The sequence below is a fragment of the Hermetia illucens genome, chromosome 1 (genome assembly GCF_905115235.1).
Source record: "Hermetia illucens chromosome 1, iHerIll2.2.curated.20191125, whole genome shotgun sequence".
NCBI classification, from domain to species: Eukaryota; Metazoa; Arthropoda; class Insecta; order Diptera; family Stratiomyidae; genus Hermetia; species Hermetia illucens.
The window spans coordinates 22,673,249-22,693,475 of record NC_051849.1 but is presented as its reverse complement, the minus strand read 5'-3'; the positions used below and the strand labels follow the sequence as shown (position 1 = coordinate 22,693,475).

Sequence of the window (20,227 nt, the reverse complement as noted above, 5' to 3'; positions counted from 1 at the left end):
CTCAAGAAATCCTATTCTTAATTTGAGAAGGGGAGAAGTATAGGCTAGGTGAGCAGTGAAGGAGATCCGGGGTTGGCTAAAGCTAGTGAGGCTAAGGGTACTAGTCATATCCGGAGCTATTATTCATGAGGAGCAAAGAAAAACTTGAAAACCTTACTTCCGGGCAGATGTATAATAAATGGACTGTGAATCATTTGTTTAACCAGGACGGATATTTACAAACTGTGCAACGAATGATACAGCAAAATGTTTCAGGACTACATCTTCTAAATTGCCAGACTGAACAATATATCGGGGGCATACATGAGGGCACAGTACTTTCCTAGAACTCCATCAGAAATAAGCAGGAGGAGCATCTAAACCTCATAATTACTCCAAATGATGGTCATGTGGCTATGGGGAGAGTTTTGAACCTTACGATCGGGTTGATTGATTGGTCGTGGGAGTCTATCAACGGCAAACAGTGCCTCATCAGTTCTAGTTTCGGTAGGAAAAACCGGAGAATCATTCTTTGGAGAAGACCCCTTAAGGAATTGTGGAGCTCATGGGGACCGAAAGGGGACGAGAGCGAAAACAGATAAACTCCCTGTGTATTGAGAAGGAGGTGCTAAACGATATTGACTAAGATTTTTAAGGCTCACGAGAGATAAGGAGTAACTGGCGAGATCCACGTCAGGGGGGAGGATCATGCGCTATCATTAGGGAAGAGTTCCAGACACTAATCGAGTAAATAGCCTAGGAAAACACCTCTAATGCGAAACTGTCTTTCAACAATAATTCCCAAGAATGGTGGTCACAAAATAGCTCTGGGTGTACCGGAGGGTGTTGTGAAAGAAATTTCACAAAATGGCATAATAGCCGGTCCCAGACCCGATTGTCAAAGGAGGAGGGATGGAGCTTCAGCTTGAATGTGTGTGGGTTACTTCAGCATCACAGGGAGTAGGTCACAAGAGTGTAGGAACTCAGTAGTTTGGCAGAGTACTCACTGAGGAAGCCATCACTACAGCTCGCAGTTAGGTATAAAATGCAAATTCATCATTCATCACTTGTTTTTCCTATTCACTTATGTTGATTTTTATTTTGCACATTCCGATATTTCGGGAACCATTTGTTCCCTTCATCAGTACTAACAAGTCTTGTTGCACTAAAGAAAGGAACAAGTGGTTCCCGAAATATCGGTTTTTACAAAATAAAAATCAACACTAGCGAATGGGAAAAACAAGTTTTATTATTTTTCTTCCCCGCGAAACCAAAGCTTCTCCTTCCGCCCATTAACTGCATTCGCAACCGCGTCTTTCTCGCCTCCTCTGCCCCTCTAAACCTGCACTGAATCGGCCCTACCATGTCGTTCACTGTATTACAATTCTCCTGGCACGCAAGCATTTTCCCAATTATATATTCCTGTGCTACTGTTCCTCCTAATGTCTGCTCTAGACTCTTCCTTTCTTCTGCGAATCTAGGACAATGAAAAACAAGTCGGGAAACCGGAAGCTAGACGCTTCAGGTATGAAAAGTTTTGTGTATTTCTCTTATAAAGAGATTTGGGTGTGCATTTGTCCCATTAGCATGTAGCATGTAAAATATGCATATATTATGTGAAAAAAGCCACTTTCAAGTGATATTGACATTCATAGTCTTGAATTTGCAGAGGAGCGCAGATTTGACCTAGTATAACTTTGTTAGTAATAGTGCGATTTTCACCAAATTTGGCAGGACCATGATCTATACTGTAGCCTACATTGCTGCAAAATTTTGTGATTCTAGGGTGAACTTAAGGGGGGTTTTCCTGTCAATTACTAAAAATTATAGTAACATAATATACTATTATTAACTTTATTTGAGCAGGTATCGATATGGAGGGTATTTTGGAGCCTAGGCACCGTACAGTGGCAGCCCCCTGATTTTTTCTAGATTTTTCGGTTTGGTAGTTCCTGAGAATGGGTTCTTTAAAAAAATGACCAGTTTCAACCCCCGCACTCCCCACCTTTTCAGCAAAAGTCAAAACTAATAACGGCTTCGAAAAGTACTAACCGAGACCTTTAATTTGATATCCCACATGACTATATTTAATGAAAAAAAAATTTGCACCCCCCTTTTGCATGTATGGGGACCCCCCCTTAAATTCGTCGTAAGAAGATGTAACTCACTATATGCGTGAGCGTTCACAGTTCCCACTTTTCTACCAAATTTTGTGTTAATCGCTATAACCGTCTCCGAGAAAAATGCGTGTGACGGACGGACAGACAGACAGACAGACAGACGGACAGACAGACAGACAGTAGACCGATTTTAATAGAGGAGAAGGTCTAAATTTGGCCCCTGCTGGTATTTTGGCCCCCTACCATTCTACGCGACACAAAACAGCCACAGATAAAAACGCCACTGTGCAACAACCACAATCTTAACAGCTGTTTTTTCATGTATCCATATGTCATTTAAATGACAAATGGTAGAGACAAATTCTATAATAGTTTCTGTTCTTTGTGTTCTTCTAACTTTCTTCCAAGAAGATATTTGTTGTCGGTATTCCTGTAAATGTGGCATGTTTAAATGGTGTTTTGTGCTAAAAAGTTTTTACAGGTTCAGCAGTATTACATATCAAGGTAATGCTGAAGCACGGCTTACTTTTCGTTTTATTTTTTGCTTTTTTGCGTAAGTCTAATATTTCCCAGCACTTTTACGGGATTAGTTTAACGGTAAAAAACTGGTTGGTTGTGGACCAACCCGGCCTGAAACCGCCTTGATACTCGCCAAAGAGTCGTTCGGCGTATGGTCTTATTTTGTTCTCCAGAATTTTCATAAGTATTTTATAGGACGAACAGACCAGTGAAATGCCATTGTAGTTTTCACAACGCAAACTATCTTCTCTTTTGTGGATGGAGCAGATGATGCTTCTGCGCCAGTCGTCTGGGATCTCCTCGTCCTCCCTGTTCCTCCAGATTTTAATAGCTCGGCTGGAATCTCGTCCCCGCCCGGAACTTTGTTTGAATTCATTGACCGTACGTCCAAATCAACTTCTTCTCTTGTCAGAGGATGTGTAGTGAGGCCAGGATCACCAACACCACTATTGATCTGGTTTAGAAGTTCATCAAAATAGGACCCCCAGCGTTTGTTGATGCTGTCAGCATCGTTGATGATGTTTCCTTCTTTGTCCTTGCAGAGAGTAGTCCTGGGCTGGTAACTGTTCTTAATTGTATTCATTTGTCTATATGTTAGTCTGGTGTCTCTGTTAGCTAGGTTTTCATTAATGTTCAGTAACTGTTCGTCAAATTATTTTCGTTGTTGACGTCTAATTATTCTTTTCAAAATGCGGTGAAGCTAGTTATACACTTCCTTTTTAGCTCTAGGAGCGAGTTGGGTATATTTTCTGTAGGCTTCATTTTTTGCGTCGTGTGATATTCTGAATTCATCGTCAAACCAGTCAATTCACGTTCACCGGGATTTGCATCCCACGACCTGTGACTTCCTTGATGATGCCTTTAATTTCTCCCTCGTGTAGCATAAGGAACATTTTTTCCTAGTGCGGCTGTTCATGCCTGCGGAGTTCATCAGTCACGAAGATTTTGGTAGGGCTGATTCCTTATTGGTGCACTGAGGAGATTCTGCACCGATATGTTGCTTTCACCAAGCGATGGTCTGAATCGCAGTTTGGTCCTCGATAGGATCGTACATCCAATACATTTGACGCCCATCTTTTACCAATGAAGACGTAGTCAATTTGGTTGAATATGCGTCTGGTGATTTAAAGATCTGTTTGTGAATACGCCAGTGCAGGTAAGACTAAAAAACCTAAAAACCTCCAACATCCGCTTAGAAGCTGATTAAGGAAATAATTAGTCTCACCATGTTTTCAATTCCACTAAGGATCTAAGTTTCGATGAGCTGCGCAGTTACCCAACATCTTGACTCGTTCTGCAAAGAAAGTTCTCCCTCATTTAGTGTATGTTGCCGTGTTTCACAGGCAACGGAGACCACTCCTTCGATCACCATCACAGCTGGTTCTGAGACAGTGCGGTAGGCTGACATCCCCTGAGAAACTTCATATTTCTACACTTACGCAAGCCGCTTACGATACGTCTCCTTACCAAGAACATCTGCGTATGCATCGGCACCGCAGAATAGAGCAGACTATATTACACTGTGGAGAAGACGTCATCTACTATACCAGTTTATATACGAGGATAACACCGGGTCTTGACGATTTCTTATTTTATATAGGGGAGGCTGCACTTTCGTCTTGAAAGCTGGTCAATGTCTGGCGTGTTTACGCTGCTAACATCAACTGGCAAGGAATGTGTGGGAAATAATGCACTTTCAATGCTGTCCACCTATTCAGCTTTAAGTGAACAGGGGTTTCGGTAGAGTCGTGATTTTCCGAGTGACAAGGTTATTACCGAGTCTGCAAGGACCCCCATCCCCCCGCCCGCTATGTCCTGCCAGCAACGAGCTCTGCCTTTGTTCAGCACGCTGTGGAGTCCCTTTTTGTTTATCTGTATTCTGCCATTGTGGTGCATGCCTCCTCATGGGGTTTTAAATGTTGTAGCAATAGCGAAGCTTATAACACTCCTTCTGGTAGGGAATTTTTACCGTCCATCATCCCATAGAAGTTTTGCCACGGGTAGGTGATTTCCGGATATAGAAACTCGACAAGCGGTCGTTCTCAAATGAGTTTGTGCGAAGTTCCTCTAGCAGGGCTCCGTCCATTCCAAGCGTCTCGACGAATCTCCCGGTGGTCACCTTCGTGAAGATCTAGGCGCAGGTTGAGCGCAGAACTGGTGCACGCCGAGATATAGCGTCAACCACTTCGATTGCGATGTATTGATGATCGCTTATCGAGAAGTCTTCCTGAATTTGCCAACCGTCCACCAACTATACGAGGGATCGCGACGCTAGGGTAACGTGAGGAATGCTTCTTTCGCCAAACCTTCTCGTTGCACTTCCAGGATCTGGTTCACTCTGAAGTCTGGCAATGAAGTCACCTCCAACCAGGAGCTACCCCTCCGTACCCAAGAGAGCGTTCTCTGGAACAACCAGCCTGCGTCGGAAAATAAAATTTATCTTACGGTTATGATTTGATGCTCCCAACGATTTACCTAGCTAGATTTAAATGCTCTCAATATTCTCTGCTCATTACAGTCATTTTCTTCGCGTGGCTTTTTGAATAATTAAGATAGTATCTGAGTATCTTTTTGTTTTCAATCATTTGGTGGAAAACTCTTGCATAGGTATCATGGAAAAAATGAATTTCTTGATGGTTACTTCCATATTTTAGCTGATTCTACATATTTGAAGCATCTTGAAACTAACTAAATCTGCACATCCACTTTCCGGGCCTACCAAGGGTGGAGCAGTCCATGGTGCTTATTGGGGGATACGAACCCATGTGCACAAAGGATTGCTTAAACCTCACCAAAAAGAACCTCCGAATAATAGGGGGAATTCTCACTGGTCATTGTCGGCTGAACTATCACCTAGGGAAGCTAGGGATATCTATGGACACTGCCTGCAGCTTTTGTGAGGAGGAGGACGAAACACGTCCTGGGACAGTGTCCGGCACTTGTGCAAAGTAGGTCGAGACATCTGGGAGAACACTTAATACCAGATGCAAAGCTGAAAAATCTGGAAGTGGGGAACATACTAAAGTTGATCAACAGGTACACTATAACCAGTAAAAGGGGCACAATAGTTCTTCAAAGACGCGGTGCGACTTTCCCTTAACAGAATAATGATAATCCATTTCCGATATTTATCTACATTAACTTTTAATATCACTGCACAGCATGGCAGCTCTCTTTGTAAAGTAGGAAAGGATGTTGTATCTGACTCCATAACCGCTATTCCGAGCATCGTATCCAATGGACGGATGATGAACCCCAAACCGATCACAAAAGATCGATGGAAAAAATTATATATCTTTTCTTTGAAAAAAGGATTTCGCTAACGAGAAGAGAAGTGACAAATCATTTCGTTAATTATGGCACCGTGAATAATGCAAGACCTCTCAAGATGGATGCACCGCTGCGCTGGTAACAGTTGGAAATTAGTCACGCCAATGGTATTCCTCAGGGTTCTGTCGTTGAACCGTGGCGTGTGAACGAACCGGCAAAACGCCGCCAGATGAACGGCTCATTCGTTACAGTTTCACTCGGAGATGTTGAGAACGCAATTCTTAAATCATGTTTGACGCTTTCTCCGCTGCATTTTCAGATACAAAGTCGTGCACATGTCACACTCGTCCCATTACGGAATAATGAATAATTAACTCATTATGGTTTGTCGTTGCGTCCTAAAACACAATCAACCGTTCCAGATTGCCATTAAATGATGCGAATCGCGTAACTGCATCGAAATGAATAATACGCGGATTTCAATCTTGTCCATTGTAGGGAAGATACGAGAAATGTCCTTCGAACCGTTTAAAATTGTCTTTAATTTTCCATGTCGGAAAGACGGGGCGTACTGGAAGGTGCTTAGTCATTAAGAGGAATACCGAAAAGATACCAATTTCCATCTTCGTCGGAATTATTTATCTCAGACTGTCAATTATGTGTCGCATGCTTAAACACTCGACAATTGGAAATACCCAAATATAGTGAAACACTTAAATTTATTCTTTGTTTTGCCACAAAGACTCAGCATTTCGTCATCGGGACGCCATAGTGGTGGAAGCATAACAAAGATGCCCCAAATGGATTTTACTTCGGCGAAGGATATCTACCGTTACTGCAAGTCATGGAATAATTATCTTTTCTTGAAATACATTTTAATGTCAATTAATAGTGTCAACCTAACCATTATTGTACCTCCTACATTGAAACACTTTTATAGATACGAATTTAACTCCTCAAACTCAACAAAAAGTGGACATTGCTAATGGCAGAGTAGGTATATTGCGAATGCATGTATATGGCATGCAACCTTCTAAAATTATAATTAATTTTTGTAATTAAGCTAAATATAGTGATGTTTCTTATAGTTTATTGAGATCCCGGAAAATTCCTTATAGTTCTCGAGTCCTCTTAGTAGCTATTAAAAGTTGACTTGCTATCACGAAGGCACCTCCTTCAGGAAACCATTGTTGATCTGGAGTGTCAGATGCTTCCGCCCATACCTAATAACCTCTTTTAAAACAACCTTGTGATTAGCAATCCGGATCTGTTTCTCCTGTGATTAGTAATTAAGGTCGCTTCTGCGGTTTCATCCGCTAAATGTAGTTTGATCATTCGTAATCATTTTTTGAGGGCATGCATGGTTTCACTTTGTAATGAGCTTAAGGTGGGTAGGTTGCTCAGAGCGATCATCCTAAGTGGCCGACAACGACCTAGAGGGTAGAGCTATCCCAGAAACCTAAAAAGTTGACCGTGAATTTCCGCCCGCGAAGATTGAAGCTCCATCAAAGTGCTCGATCGACACGTTCTTGCACGCCTCTGTGCTAGCCAGGCTCGGAAATGTGGGAGGGTCCTTTGAGCGCTTTGACGGAGCTTCAATCTTTGGGGGCGGGCCTTAACGGTCAACTTAGCCAATTTTTTTAGGTTTCTGGGATAGCTCTGGCCTCTAGATCGTTGTCGGCCACTTAGGATGATCGCTCTGAACAACCTACGCACCTTAAGTTCATTACAAATGGCGCCCAACGTGAGGCCCAACATTTCCTGGATTCAGGCCTAATTTCTTATTTGCAGGATTTCTGAATCAAGGGGAAGATAGCCTATTCCGGCTCACAACTTCGTTTGGTGGTGTCGGATAGAGAATCAATAGATTCTCAACATTGTTCCCGGCTAGATTCCATGTACATTTGCCTTCACATTTCTAGTTTTAGGTTTCACGCCTTTTTCCCCGGAAGCAAGTGTTCCTAAGCGTCAATTTCCTTTCCCACCTTGTAACGTAGAGTTTCCTGCCCTATCCTTGGTAGAATACCATAAGAGCTAGTCGTTTGTTGTGCTTGTCTTGAGACTTAACGTCTCGTAGGTGATTGCCTTCCAGAAGCCTCTGGACCTACGGGACTTTGCGGTTATAAGCTGAAAGGTATTTCCGTCTTCTGAGGGTGTCCTTCCCTACCTTCATGTTAAACGGCTATCTTTTCGTTTCAGCATTTGAAAAAATTTAAATATTCTTTCTTCTTCGTAGGGATGAAGCGACGGGTGAGATGAATCCTTGATGGAATACGGAGATAGTCGGCTATATGCTGTGCCGTTCCGTCTTCAATGATTCATTTTTACTGTGTTCCCTAACTTCAGACGAGGAAGATTGAATTCTCGTGATCCTTTTTTGTTTGATGGTGGGATGGCTTTTTGGAGAGAGAGGAATCCTCGCAATTCATTTTTCTTTCTTCTTTTTCACTATTTTCTTTCTTTGTTTTTTTGCTTCTTTTTCTTTTCGATTGATTCGACTATTTGAACTTTTTTTTGCTTTTTTTTATATACTTCGTTTTTTTTTTCCTTTGCGCTTTTGCACCTTATAATTTCGCTTCTTTTTTTTTTGGACTTCCTTTTGCTGGTTTCCAATTTTTTTTTTTTTAACGACATATCACATCGACGAAATCACGGGTCTCGCGACCTTTATCGTCTCCCTTCCATGCTACCTCCAGGTCAATGGAGCCCTGCTGAGCTTGACCTGCCAGCACACCGTGACGACTGGCGGTAGCATGAGGCGGAAAGGAGAGTGAAAAGGTAGGAGTATTGAGTTGAAAGGGGTCCTCATCCTTGTTATAAAATATAGCAGCCCATTAATCGAAAAGTCCTCGTTTTTTTACCAATATAGTGTTGGTTTTAGTTTTGACGTTTATTTTGGATGCAGACTTTGAGGGGAATTTGTCACATTTAAATCAATGACTTATTCTCATAACACCTGAATTGAAAAGGTGCAAAGTGAATGGAACGGTTGCGGTGAACGGCGCGAACCCTTTGTTTTTTGGGGTCCGAGACGAGAATACCATCCATCTAGCCGGATTCGCAGCCCCGATCGGGAAAATCCTCACGTACAGCAGTGAAGTAATCGAACCCAAAAAGGTTTTCCTTTTTATTATAGAAAAGAAAAAGAGAACTATATCAAACATTGTAACTTTGTTTCGAAATTCCTAATGTGCTTAATTTTTTTCCACACAGGAGCAGCTACCACGCCGAGCTCGGAGTGTTTACTTGCAACAATAAGTTTAGAGTTTTTTTTCTTCAAATTTCTTCTTTTTTCTTTAATGATTTTTAATTTGATTTAATTTTAGTTTTAATTTTTTTTTCTCTCTGATTTTTGATTATTTTTTTTATATTGTAATTGTTTTTTTTTGGAATAATTACATTATGGTTTCGAACCAAGTTTTGCGTAATTTGAGGACTTCCTCCCTCTCTTTTGATCCCGCAGAACCTGACAGGGACATCCTCAAAAGACAAACTGGCCTGAGGATGTCAAGGAATGGTGGGAGCCTGAGGGGCTGCGCCTCATTCAAGATCTGAGGCGGAAGAGGCAATAATTGGGACTGTGATCCGTCGTGGATCTTCCCCTCCTTGATCGCTGCACTCGGGTCCGGAGACTTACGGCCCCATGCGCGCGGTCGATCCGTTTTTTTCTTTTTCCATTTTAGCTCGCGTTCTGGTCGTTATTCGTTAGGCCGTCACGAATTACCTTGTAATGTCTATTTTGGAATCCGATGCGGACCCACGCATCGGAATAGACACGTTAATTTTGTAGTAATGAAGCGTCCCCCACATTCCCGAGCCTGGCTAGCACAGAGGCGTGCAAGAACGTGTCGACCGAGCACTTTGATGGAGCTTCAATCTTTGCGGGCGGACCTTCACGGTCAACTTAGCCAAATTTTTTTTTGGTTTCTGGGATAGCTCTGTCCTCTAGGTCGTTGTCGGCTACTTAGGATGATCACTCTGAGCATCCTACCCACTTAAGTTCGTTACAACTTCCATAAAATTCTATACTTTGGTAGTACTTCACAACTGAAACCAAGTCATCTGCGAAACCACTAAACGTTGCCTTTTCTGGCATACTATAGCCAAGCACATCATCACAAAGCATGTTCCATAGTAATGATCCCACTACGGTACCTCGGGGAACGTTCGTTCTTCCATTGTATTCTTTCGATTTGTCGTCTTCCTAATACAGGAGAATGCTTTCCGCAAGGTAATCCTCGATTACCCGAGTTAGGTAATTAGGGACGGTCAAAGGGTATTATTGGTCCTAGGGCGAAACGGGAATTGGTATCCACGATGGAGCATAAAACTTGGGAAACGCCTGCTGAACCAAGCCCTGTCTCCATCTCCACGTGATGACCGCTGGAAGCTCTTTCTTAACGAAAAGCTGCAGACGGAGAAGGATGAAGGCGAGTCTCCCGCCCCTAAAAACGGGACAAATTGTATCAACTGATCCTCCAGGTTGGGGGTTGGGTAGGGCTGACAACGCTACACGGAAAACAACTTGTTACGAAGTAAACTATGTGTTCGGAGTAGGTTCCTTAGTCAGCCAAAAAATCAAACCTGCTGTTATCGGATTTCAAAATATAAGCGAAAGGCTATGCACTCTCCGTTTGCGAGGCAAGTTTAGAAATATAAACCTCATTAACGTTCACGCCCCTACAGAGGAGACTGCGGAGTCGGAGAAGGATACCTTCTACGGGCCAGTTGAGCGGACCCTCGAAGTCTGTCCCAAGTATGATATTAAAATCATACTTGTAGATATCGACAGTCAACTAGGGAAAGAGCTCGTATTCAGGCGGCACGTCGGCTCCCATAGCTTACATAGGGATACCAATGACAACGGGCTGCGGATTATCCAGTTAGCAGTATCGCACGAAATGGTTGTTGGAAGGACCTGATTTGCGAGGAGAGCGGTTCACAAGCATACGTGGGGCTCTCTAGACAGGACCATTTTCAACCAAATTGACCACGCGCTGATTGAACGCCACCACCTCTCAGCCTTGAGGAATGTGAGAACATATAGGGGGGGGGGGCAATATAGACTTGGATTTCTATCTCGTTGGCATGGAGCTCCTAGCTCAAATTACGCCACCACCTATAATCCCCTCTGACAATCAGGTGAGAGTGAACACTGAAGCCATCCACAACACAGCCCTCCGCTACACCTATAAGAGGGAAATGGATGCCGCAATAACCGCAGTCAACAGAGATCCTGTAGATGAAGCATCAACAAATTTTTATAACCATCTGAAGAATGTTATCATTGACACGGCCACAAAGATACTTGGACCCAGCCGCAAAAAAAGTCGGAACGGCTAGTTTGACGATGAATGTAAGCTAGCAACGGAACGGAAGAATGCCGCATACCGAGCAATGTTGCATTCTCAAAGAACGCAGGGCGCACGCAGAGACTTATCACGAACTCCGTCGAGCGGAGAAGCGACTTCACAGACGGAAAAAAGGAAGCCTGGGAGAACCAACAAGTCTGTGAATTAGAAAAGTACAGGGAGCAACCGCACCAGGCACCGAGAGCGGACCACAAGTCAGCAGGATGAGGCCTTATACACCTCGATGCTGATCCTGCCGAGACAAAGAGGAAAATCTGATTTCGGACAGAACTGGAGCGATGGGTTGAGTACTTTGATAAGATACTGAACAACCAGAACATCGGCGAGTTGGAGGTCCTGTCAACTTAAGACGGCGGACAAATACTGCCCCTACCAAGTATGGGAGAAACAGTCCGTGCAATTCATCGGCTTAAAAATCATAAGTCGCCAGGAGCCGATGGAATTACAGCCGAATTGGTTAAATATGGAAGCGACTAGTTAAACCAAGTGGTTCATCAACTTATGCTCAAGGTGTGGGGCAGCGAATCAATGCCTGACGATTGATAACGATGCATTATCTGTCTCATACATAAAAAGGGAGATATCATACAGTCCAGTAATTATAGAGGTATCACGCTGCTGAGCACCGTCTGTAAGATATTCTCTGCTATCTTGTTAGGCCGCATAGCCCCATATGCCCAGAACATCATTGGCCCATACCAAAGATGCTTCACTCCAGGCAAATCAGCAACAGTTCAGATTTTCTCTCTGCGGCCAGTGATGGAAGAACTGTTAGAATATGGACAACAGTTGCACCATCTATTCATCGACTTTAAAGCCGCCTATGATAGCATTGCCAAGGTAAAACTGTACACAGCCATGAGAGAATTCGGAATCCCGAAAAGGCTGACTAACCTAACCCTCACCAATGTGCAAGGTCAGATAAAAGCAGCAGGATCACTCTGAAGACCATTCGACATCAACAACGGTCTACGACAAGGGGATGCCCTATCATGCGTCCTCTTTAACCTGGCCCTGGGGAAAGTGATCCATGATGCTGAAGTAAATGCAAGAGGTACGATCCTCTTTAAGTCCACCCAACTACTGGCCAATGCTGACGATGTCGACATCATGGGAAGAACCACACGAGACGTACAAACTGCCTTCATTCAAATCGAGCAGGCGGTTTGAGGAGTGAAAACTTGGGCTGCACATCAATTAAGGCAAGACAAAATATATGGTGGCAACGTCAACACCAAAAACCAACCAACCAACAACATCAAACCGCCTTGATCAAATGGGAATAACAAAGGGAATAAGAAAGTAGATTGTAGATGTATTCCTCGGAAACTTGGGTTCTTCTGAAGAAAAATTGCGAACTTTTGGCCGCGTTCGAGAGAAGAATCCTCCGAAGAATTTTCGGCCCCCTACATGAGGGTGGACGATTCCGAAGCCTACATAACGACGAAATCTATGAGCGATATCATGACCGTCAGGTTGTGGATAAAATCCGGCTCAATAGGTTCCGGCGCCCGGGTCACTTAATCCGTATGGATGAGGACGATCCAGCCCGGAAACTCTATAAGGGCAATATCTATGGTAGAAAAAGAAGACGAGGCAGACCCTGCCTAAGATGGAGCGATGGCGTAGGTCAGGACGCCAGATAGCTTGTGGGGATATCGAATTGGTGGACTTCGGCGCAAAATCGGGATGTCTGGAGTTCCTTATCGAGGCTGGCCTAGACCGGCTACCGGTTGTTGTGCCGTTGATGATGAGATCTCCTCCCCCTTTTACCAACGCCGAGCAACTACCCAATTTTGCCGGCCCACCATTTCCTCGGTGAAAAAACTTTTTTCTTCTTGTCCGCTGGGTATCAAAAAGTTCTCAAACACCGTCCCTTCTCCGTTTTTCTCCGCTTTTTTTCTACCTTTCACTATCTTCTGTTGACAAAGTGCCTCCTGCATTTCCCGCTTGACCTTCCCATTTGAGGTTTGGGTGGTATGCTCCTCTCGCTTCGAGGCTCTGCGAAAAGAGTGTGGAGACCATTTCCAGTCCACTATTTTGTAGCACAACTGAGGTCTTGTGGTTGCTGATATTGACGGCTGGGAGCCCGCTTGCCAACTCTCGAAAGCTGCCTGCTCGAATCCCTGCATCGTACTCCTCTTTCATATTTCGTTTATTTTCTGGGTATCCTTTTTGTAACCAATTTTATATTTATGGGTGGGCATATATCTCTACCTACCTGGCCTGGTTGTGAACCTCCTCCTTTGCGTACAAACCCTGATGAGTTTAACTGCCTTCTTCTATGTCGCTACAATCGGATGTTGTTTCTGGGTCTTCCGAAGTCTTCATCTTCATTCTTCTCGGCCAGGTACCACGTCCTCTAACTTCGTATAGCTTGTGTTATTTACTAAGTCCTCCCATCTGAATAGTGGGCAGGTCCTTATGTAAACAAAGTGGGGTGTAAAATTCAAATTTGCAAATATTTCCATGTATCAAACAAAATTTATAGGTTAGTGCTATTTGTGGCAATCCTAAGGTTGATATAAGTTGTTGAAGGGAGGTTGATATTCAAATGAAGGGTTCATTCTCAGAGACTACCTAATTGGAAAAAGTGAAGATAATGGCTTTATATAAAGGTATACTCGCATTTGGTTTGTCTACCAGAGCCATATCTCTCTTCTACTGAAACAGGTTCCCCGTATTGATATTTTCACTCCATTGAATAGAAACAAGTTGCAGGGGGTCAAATCAGGTACGCCCAGTGGCTGCTGAAAGGTGTTTGTTTTGAAAAGTGTTGGATTTTGTTCGTTTGAAAACTATCCGCATCTAAATCCTAGATCACACTAGTTTCATTTCAAACTTTACAGTGCGGAGGGCGGGGGTCCCAATTACTTTCAGGTACCTAACACCAGAAGCCTCGAACCGAGCTTTACGACTCATACAACAACCTATGTGAACAACTAATGAAACAATTATGTGCCACCAGGAGAAGAAAGAAAGATAACTAATGGAGAGGACTGGCCACAAAAAATTCTTCCAGTTTTTCCACAAGTCCGCCGGTCTCTGTGACACCACGTTCTAAAGCCGGTGGAGCGAAGGCTGTAGGTGAAACGCCTATGATCATATTTTTAACCGATCCTGACGATTGTAACAAACTCATGCGTAGCCCATGGTTATCTCCTACAATAACGTTAATTGTAAATGACGTCCTACATCTATGAGGTTTCTAGATAGCGAACTTATGTATGATAGCGATAGGTCCTCGCTGGGAGTTTTCAACCCGGGAATTTATCTGGCATACAAGTTACAAACAAAGTTAGGGTTGAAATGAACCATGGATAAACTAGGGCTGGGAACCATTGGATTCCCTCTCCAGCAAGCTCGGTTCGAAAGGCAGGAAACGTGGCAAAAATTTCGTCATACGGTTGAAGTATGTTCACCAGCTTTCATATCTTCCATCAAGAAACACAGTGCTCAATTTCTTTAAATGTCAATTTTCATTACAGTTTACCATCGATATATAGATATTTAGAAAGATATTTAGGACGACAACGTTGTCAATAACGTATAATAATCGGGTGTTGAGGTTTGAGGGATCCAAATTCACCATTGATCGATTTTTCGACAGCATATTCCGTCCTTCCTATCCAATTACGGTTAAATTGCGAACACTGAGGTAAGCAATCTTTTGTATAAGGTATGTTTGGCCCTCTGTCTAAACCAATTGAAGAAGTTGGATGCATGGTTGTAAAAATTGTCAATCGCCAATTGGGACCTTCGCGTCACTATCATCCAGATTTCAGGACTTCCATGTCGATTTTATCGGTATGCTTTACTGTGTTGGACAACGCTGCTATCTGACCATGTTGGACCACTTACGTGTTGGCCAGATGTAGCACCACTTCTTGATAGGAGGCCATTAGAGTTATCAGAGCGTTCCTCGACATATGGATTCCCAGATTCGGCATACTACCTAGGATCAGCTAAAGCCATTGAAGGATATTTAAACCAAGATTAGTTTACAAACTCAACAACTTCACCGGCTCAACCCACATCAAAACTAAAACACATATCACCAAACCCGAGGAAAATCTCCCTTTTCTCCCCGTCTCGTCAGGCATGGCCAGCCAATGAAGCTAGTAAGTTCCGAGCTAAGAAGCTAGCAACAACAGGTCATGTCTTCATCCATTATGGTAGTCCAAAGCCGGAAGCTTTTATCGGGTGATAAGTATGCATCGACTGGTTCAAATTCATATGCACGAAGGCCGAAGGCATCGGAGAGAATTCGATATCAGAGCAATATCAGGACACCATCGTGGTGATATCAGCTACTTTCCGTCTTAGACATCCTTCAGAACCAACAGTGTGTAGTGCTGTCAGTGAATTTACTAGTGAGCCCAAAACTCCTATTGAAATAATCATCTTAATGGGGTGGTTAGCGTGTTGGATTTACTAACGTCTCCTTTTCAATATAAGTAGGCTTTCGCCCTCTTAATCCTTCAATGACATAAATGCGGTTGCCAGAAAGACCATCCTGAGTGGTCGGAAACAATCCGGAGGGGAAAGCTATTCCAAAAACCTAAAAAGATGACGAAATTGACCGTGTAGAGTCCGCACCAGAAAGGACATCTGAATTTTGGGCATAATGACAGGTGGGTGATCAAATTGCCCCTTCGACATTCCCGAGCCTGGCTAACACTTCGATGGAGCTTCAATATTTGTGGTCAATTTCGCCATCTTTTTAGGTTTTTGGAATAGCCCTCCCCTCTGGATCGTGTCCGACCACTCAGGATGATCTTTAGGCCATTGCAATCACAATTTTGTCATTACAGTATCCGAGATGAATAGTTTCCAAAGCTAGGTTGCACTGACGTCCTTTTGAACCAGGTCTGCTAACTTTTCCGACGAAGTTAAAAAAAACGTTGCTAAGGATTCACTTTGCTCCTTTGAATAGCTTGGAGGACGGTAAAGGTTTCGCGTTAAGCGTTCACTGAGTGGAAAATGGAAAATATCAGAGGAACCTACGCATCTAAACGTTTAAATCTCTCTGGTTTTACTGCCTGGTTTATCTGCTTCAGAAACATACATTCAAAACGTGAAGTCAGTGGTGGAATTGATGTCTATATACAGATTTATCTATAAATTTCTTTCATTTCCTGTAAGTGTAAGCGCTCGAATGTAACTAGTGAGATTACCCCTTAAATAGTTAAATACTATCATACAGTTTTTTAGATTCTTTGCGGAAATGTAGGTGCTTATAAAATTACCTCTTGACACACTTCATGAAAGAGTATTTGACAGTTTCTAGATAAAAATGGTACAAACGTCGAACTGATTATGTCAACACACTTCTAGCGTTATCAGCAGATAGTTCCTGTTTATGATTACCTGGGCAATCACTGTAATACCTCATTTCTATGCCAATTTTTTCCATAAGACCACATTTAATTACCGCTGTACACACACAAAATTAAACCGAAACTTTCCAAGAAATAGGTGAATAACGCACAAACGCATGCAATTTTCCTTATCTGCCCCAAAATTCTGAATTAATCTTGTTCTCATGTTTGACAACATTCCCTTCTTGCTCCTCTACAAGGAACATTTCCTAATTCATTCGCATTTCGGATGATAAGCCTAATTGGGCTGACGCTGAAAAAATAATTAAAATCTATTTCTGGGAATTTTTTGAAGGATTTAATCACCCCTCCTATTAGTTTTTCAATTTAGATATGTCAGGGAACATTGCAAAATTAGGCGAATTGATAAGCTGCTAACCCACTGAAAAGTCTATAAAAGACCTGTGTGGGTTATGTGGTTTTGGTACTCGTATTTAGAATTTTTCAGATTTAAAATGGCAGGTAAGGAGCGCATTTTGCTCTAAAATTTGTGTTACATAATCTGGTAGAGTGCATATAGTGAAAAATACTTTCGCTGATTTTGATTGCTTGAAAAGATTGGAGAAGTTCGGTACAGAACTCACTCAATTTAGCATCAAATCAGAAGGACGTTCAGAATTTTATATGAATAAAAACATAGCTTCGACCAGGACTCATACTCGTATCTTTCAGGCTCCAAAGGGCTGCTCGCATTCGCCTTCACTTTATTACTAAGCAATGGTATCAAAGCCTATAAATTCGAGGAGCCAAAATGTGAAACAGCTGAAGAACATTATATAATGTATCCGGCCAGTGATCCTCGAAGCTTCTACGTTTGCCTTCCCGATGGAAATCCAAGATTAGTCGAATGTGATGCTGGACATGTTTTCGTGAATGATGAGCAGGTTTATGGTTGTGCGCCGTTCAGCTTGTGGCCTTGCAACAAAAATGTGGTCCCCATTGATTGCTCTGGAGCAGACCGCGATACGTTAGTTCGAGCTCAGGATCCTCATAACTATTGGATTTGCGCTGCACCAAATGGGACACCAACTGAGCTGCCATGCCCTGATGGAAAAGGTTTTGTAAAGAATTCAACACACATGGGCTGTATTTCATGGGACGGCTGGAGTTGCTAAGGCTTGACTTTTTTGAATGCGCTTCCTGTTTTGATGGAAAAGTGATGCGGTTGCCTTGCAACCCGTGACAGTAAAAACAAAGATATTAATCAGAATTGTTCATTGTGCTACCTTTAATTGTGATTTTCAGTATTTGTGGGAAGTCATTTCTTTAGCTTTAACTCGTAACCTTAAGATCTAAGTTATCTTGAACTGTTATTCTAAATTTCTGTAAATAAAAAAGCTGGTCCATTCTTTCCCTTTTCAGTTTAGTACTACGAAAAGGTACTTAGTTGGCTTTCAGCCGCCACCTATTCCGCTTTTGTATTTACCCTCGAGTGCTGTAATGATGATGGAGGCAACTAGTTTTACCTAAGTTCCGAAATTATTAGGATTAGAAATCCATCCTCCATCCTACAAATGTAATACGAACATATAATTACCATCTCAGGGTACTTTGGAACCTAGGCGTCATATAGGGGCATCACCATGTATTTTTTGGGATTTTCCTGATGGGTAGTTTCTGAGTATGACTTTTTAATTTAAGTGCCTTTTTATGACATCCTCCCTCCCCTGTTTCGTAATCGGCTTCAAAACTAAGACTTGATTCGGAAAGTACTAACTGAGACCTTTCATTTGATACCCCCTCTCCATGACTATATTCAGTGAAAAAAAATGTTACACGCCGCTTTTGCAAATGAGGCGACCCCCTTAGGTTCCACATAGAACGATGTAACTCACTGCATGCGTGGGCGTTTACAGTTTCCACCTTCCCACCAAATTTCGTGTCAATCGGTGCAACCATTTCTGAGAAAATTGCGTGTGACAGCCAGATTGAAAGACAGTAGACCAATTTTAACAGAAATTTCTTTTCAACAAAACCTTAAAAATGGCGCACTATAGATGACATCAACTTAACGTTCTAGTGCTGACATGGCCTTAGACGTCAGTAAACCCACGACATCTATCGGAATTTCCATTTCACCTTCATAAAATTCGTTTTCATTCACTAGAAATTATGTCACTCCACTAGCGTCGAGGAAAGCGAAAAATAATGACACTTTTAGGGTGGTGATTCAAGATTCTAGAGAGTGGTCCATCTCAACAAAGTTGTCATACTACTATGGTGAGGGAGGTGAGTAAATTTTCAGCAATCGTGTCTTCAGTGACATCGGATTAGACCTAACTTCACTAGGGATAAATTCACTTACACCCCCATGTCCCAACAGACCTTTGTATCAATCAAGACTCAGTTTGCTCTACGGCATCAGTACAACAGGCTTCAATATTCGCAACAGATTATTCAAGCCTTATGTCTTCGTATCACTCACGCTTATGCATCCTTACGCCTTCAAACAATTGTTTCTCTCAAGACTTGCTTTCGACATTGATGACACTTTGAGACATTGTGTTTCTTTTGGGATAGAAAAGTCCAAAGTCCGCATACCCTTGATGTCGTACCGGATGAAATAGAGAGCAACTCACTCCTACTATTTGTGGTGCACGAACTCCTATTTTTAGGCCTAACTTTCAAGTATCAAAGGTTAAAAGGGGACGAAGACGACTTATGGTTTCGTATCAAGGCAGAGACAACTCATCAAATGCTGGTTCCTGGGTGTTAAGCCCAAAAAGAGGAGTCGGTGGACCAAAAAGAGTGGCAGTAAGTTGCTCTCCATGTGGTCTGGTCTGATATTAATCCCTAGATAACAATTTTTAAGCTCCGGACAAACTTTCGTCTGAAGTGTGGGCACATTTACGTTCGATATAATTTGCATCTATATTGCGTTTTGCGAATTATAAAAAAGAGCGCATAACACCAGCGAACCGCTTCTTTTTGGTGAATGCCGTGCTAGCGGGTATATATCGAAGCGCAATATGGACGATAGGTCCCTGTCGCCCCAGGAGCCAAATCCTGGACCTAAAAGGATCCATCCCACTGGGGATAGTGAGAAGGACGCTCGTTCGAGTGTTAACGAGAGTTCTCGTGAAGCCTGAAATGAAACATGGTCTCTCAAAAGAGGAAAACGAAGTCATTGCGCTAAGGAGACAAATCCACAACCACCGGAGCTTACTTCTCCAAACCGGCGAAGAATCCGTGCCTGAGAACCAGGAAGAGTGGTTAAATACGTCGCGAATAATTGCCAACTACCAGAAACTGGAGCAATATACCTCGGGGGTACTTTATAGGTCATTGTATCGAGGGGTTGTCAGAAGGCCTCTTCCTCGCCATTGGGCCGACCTGCGTACGCAGTGAAGAAGTGAATAGGCGATCAGCGGATGTAATGATGAGCTTCATCAGCCGATCACCAAATCGTCCGTTTCTTTAATGGCGCCACGAAAACCCTCTGGGATGGCAATGCCAACACTGTATTGAGTGTGTGGGCTACCAACATAGAGAAGTTTAAAGTCATCTTTACTGCGTTTGTGTTCTGAGTCACAATTTTTGTCAACAGGCCAAAAGAATACAGATATCAATGCGCCTTTTCTGAAGG

The 20,227-nt window shown here is 42.8% G+C and overlaps 1 protein-coding gene across 1 annotated transcript; it reads left to right on the top strand.

Moving 5' to 3' along the window:
• The first annotated feature begins 16,978 nt into the window (after positions 1-16,978).
• LOC119647035 lies at positions 16,979-17,993 on the top strand. Its single transcript, XM_038047780.1, has 2 exons — positions 16,979-17,103; positions 17,314-17,993. Exons 1-2 carry the CDS (start codon positions 17,055-17,057, stop codon positions 17,754-17,756), a joined length of 492 nt encoding a protein of 163 aa, XP_037903708.1. The 5' UTR covers positions 16,979-17,054; the 3' UTR covers positions 17,757-17,993.
• Positions 17,994-20,227: the final 2,234 nt, after the last annotated feature.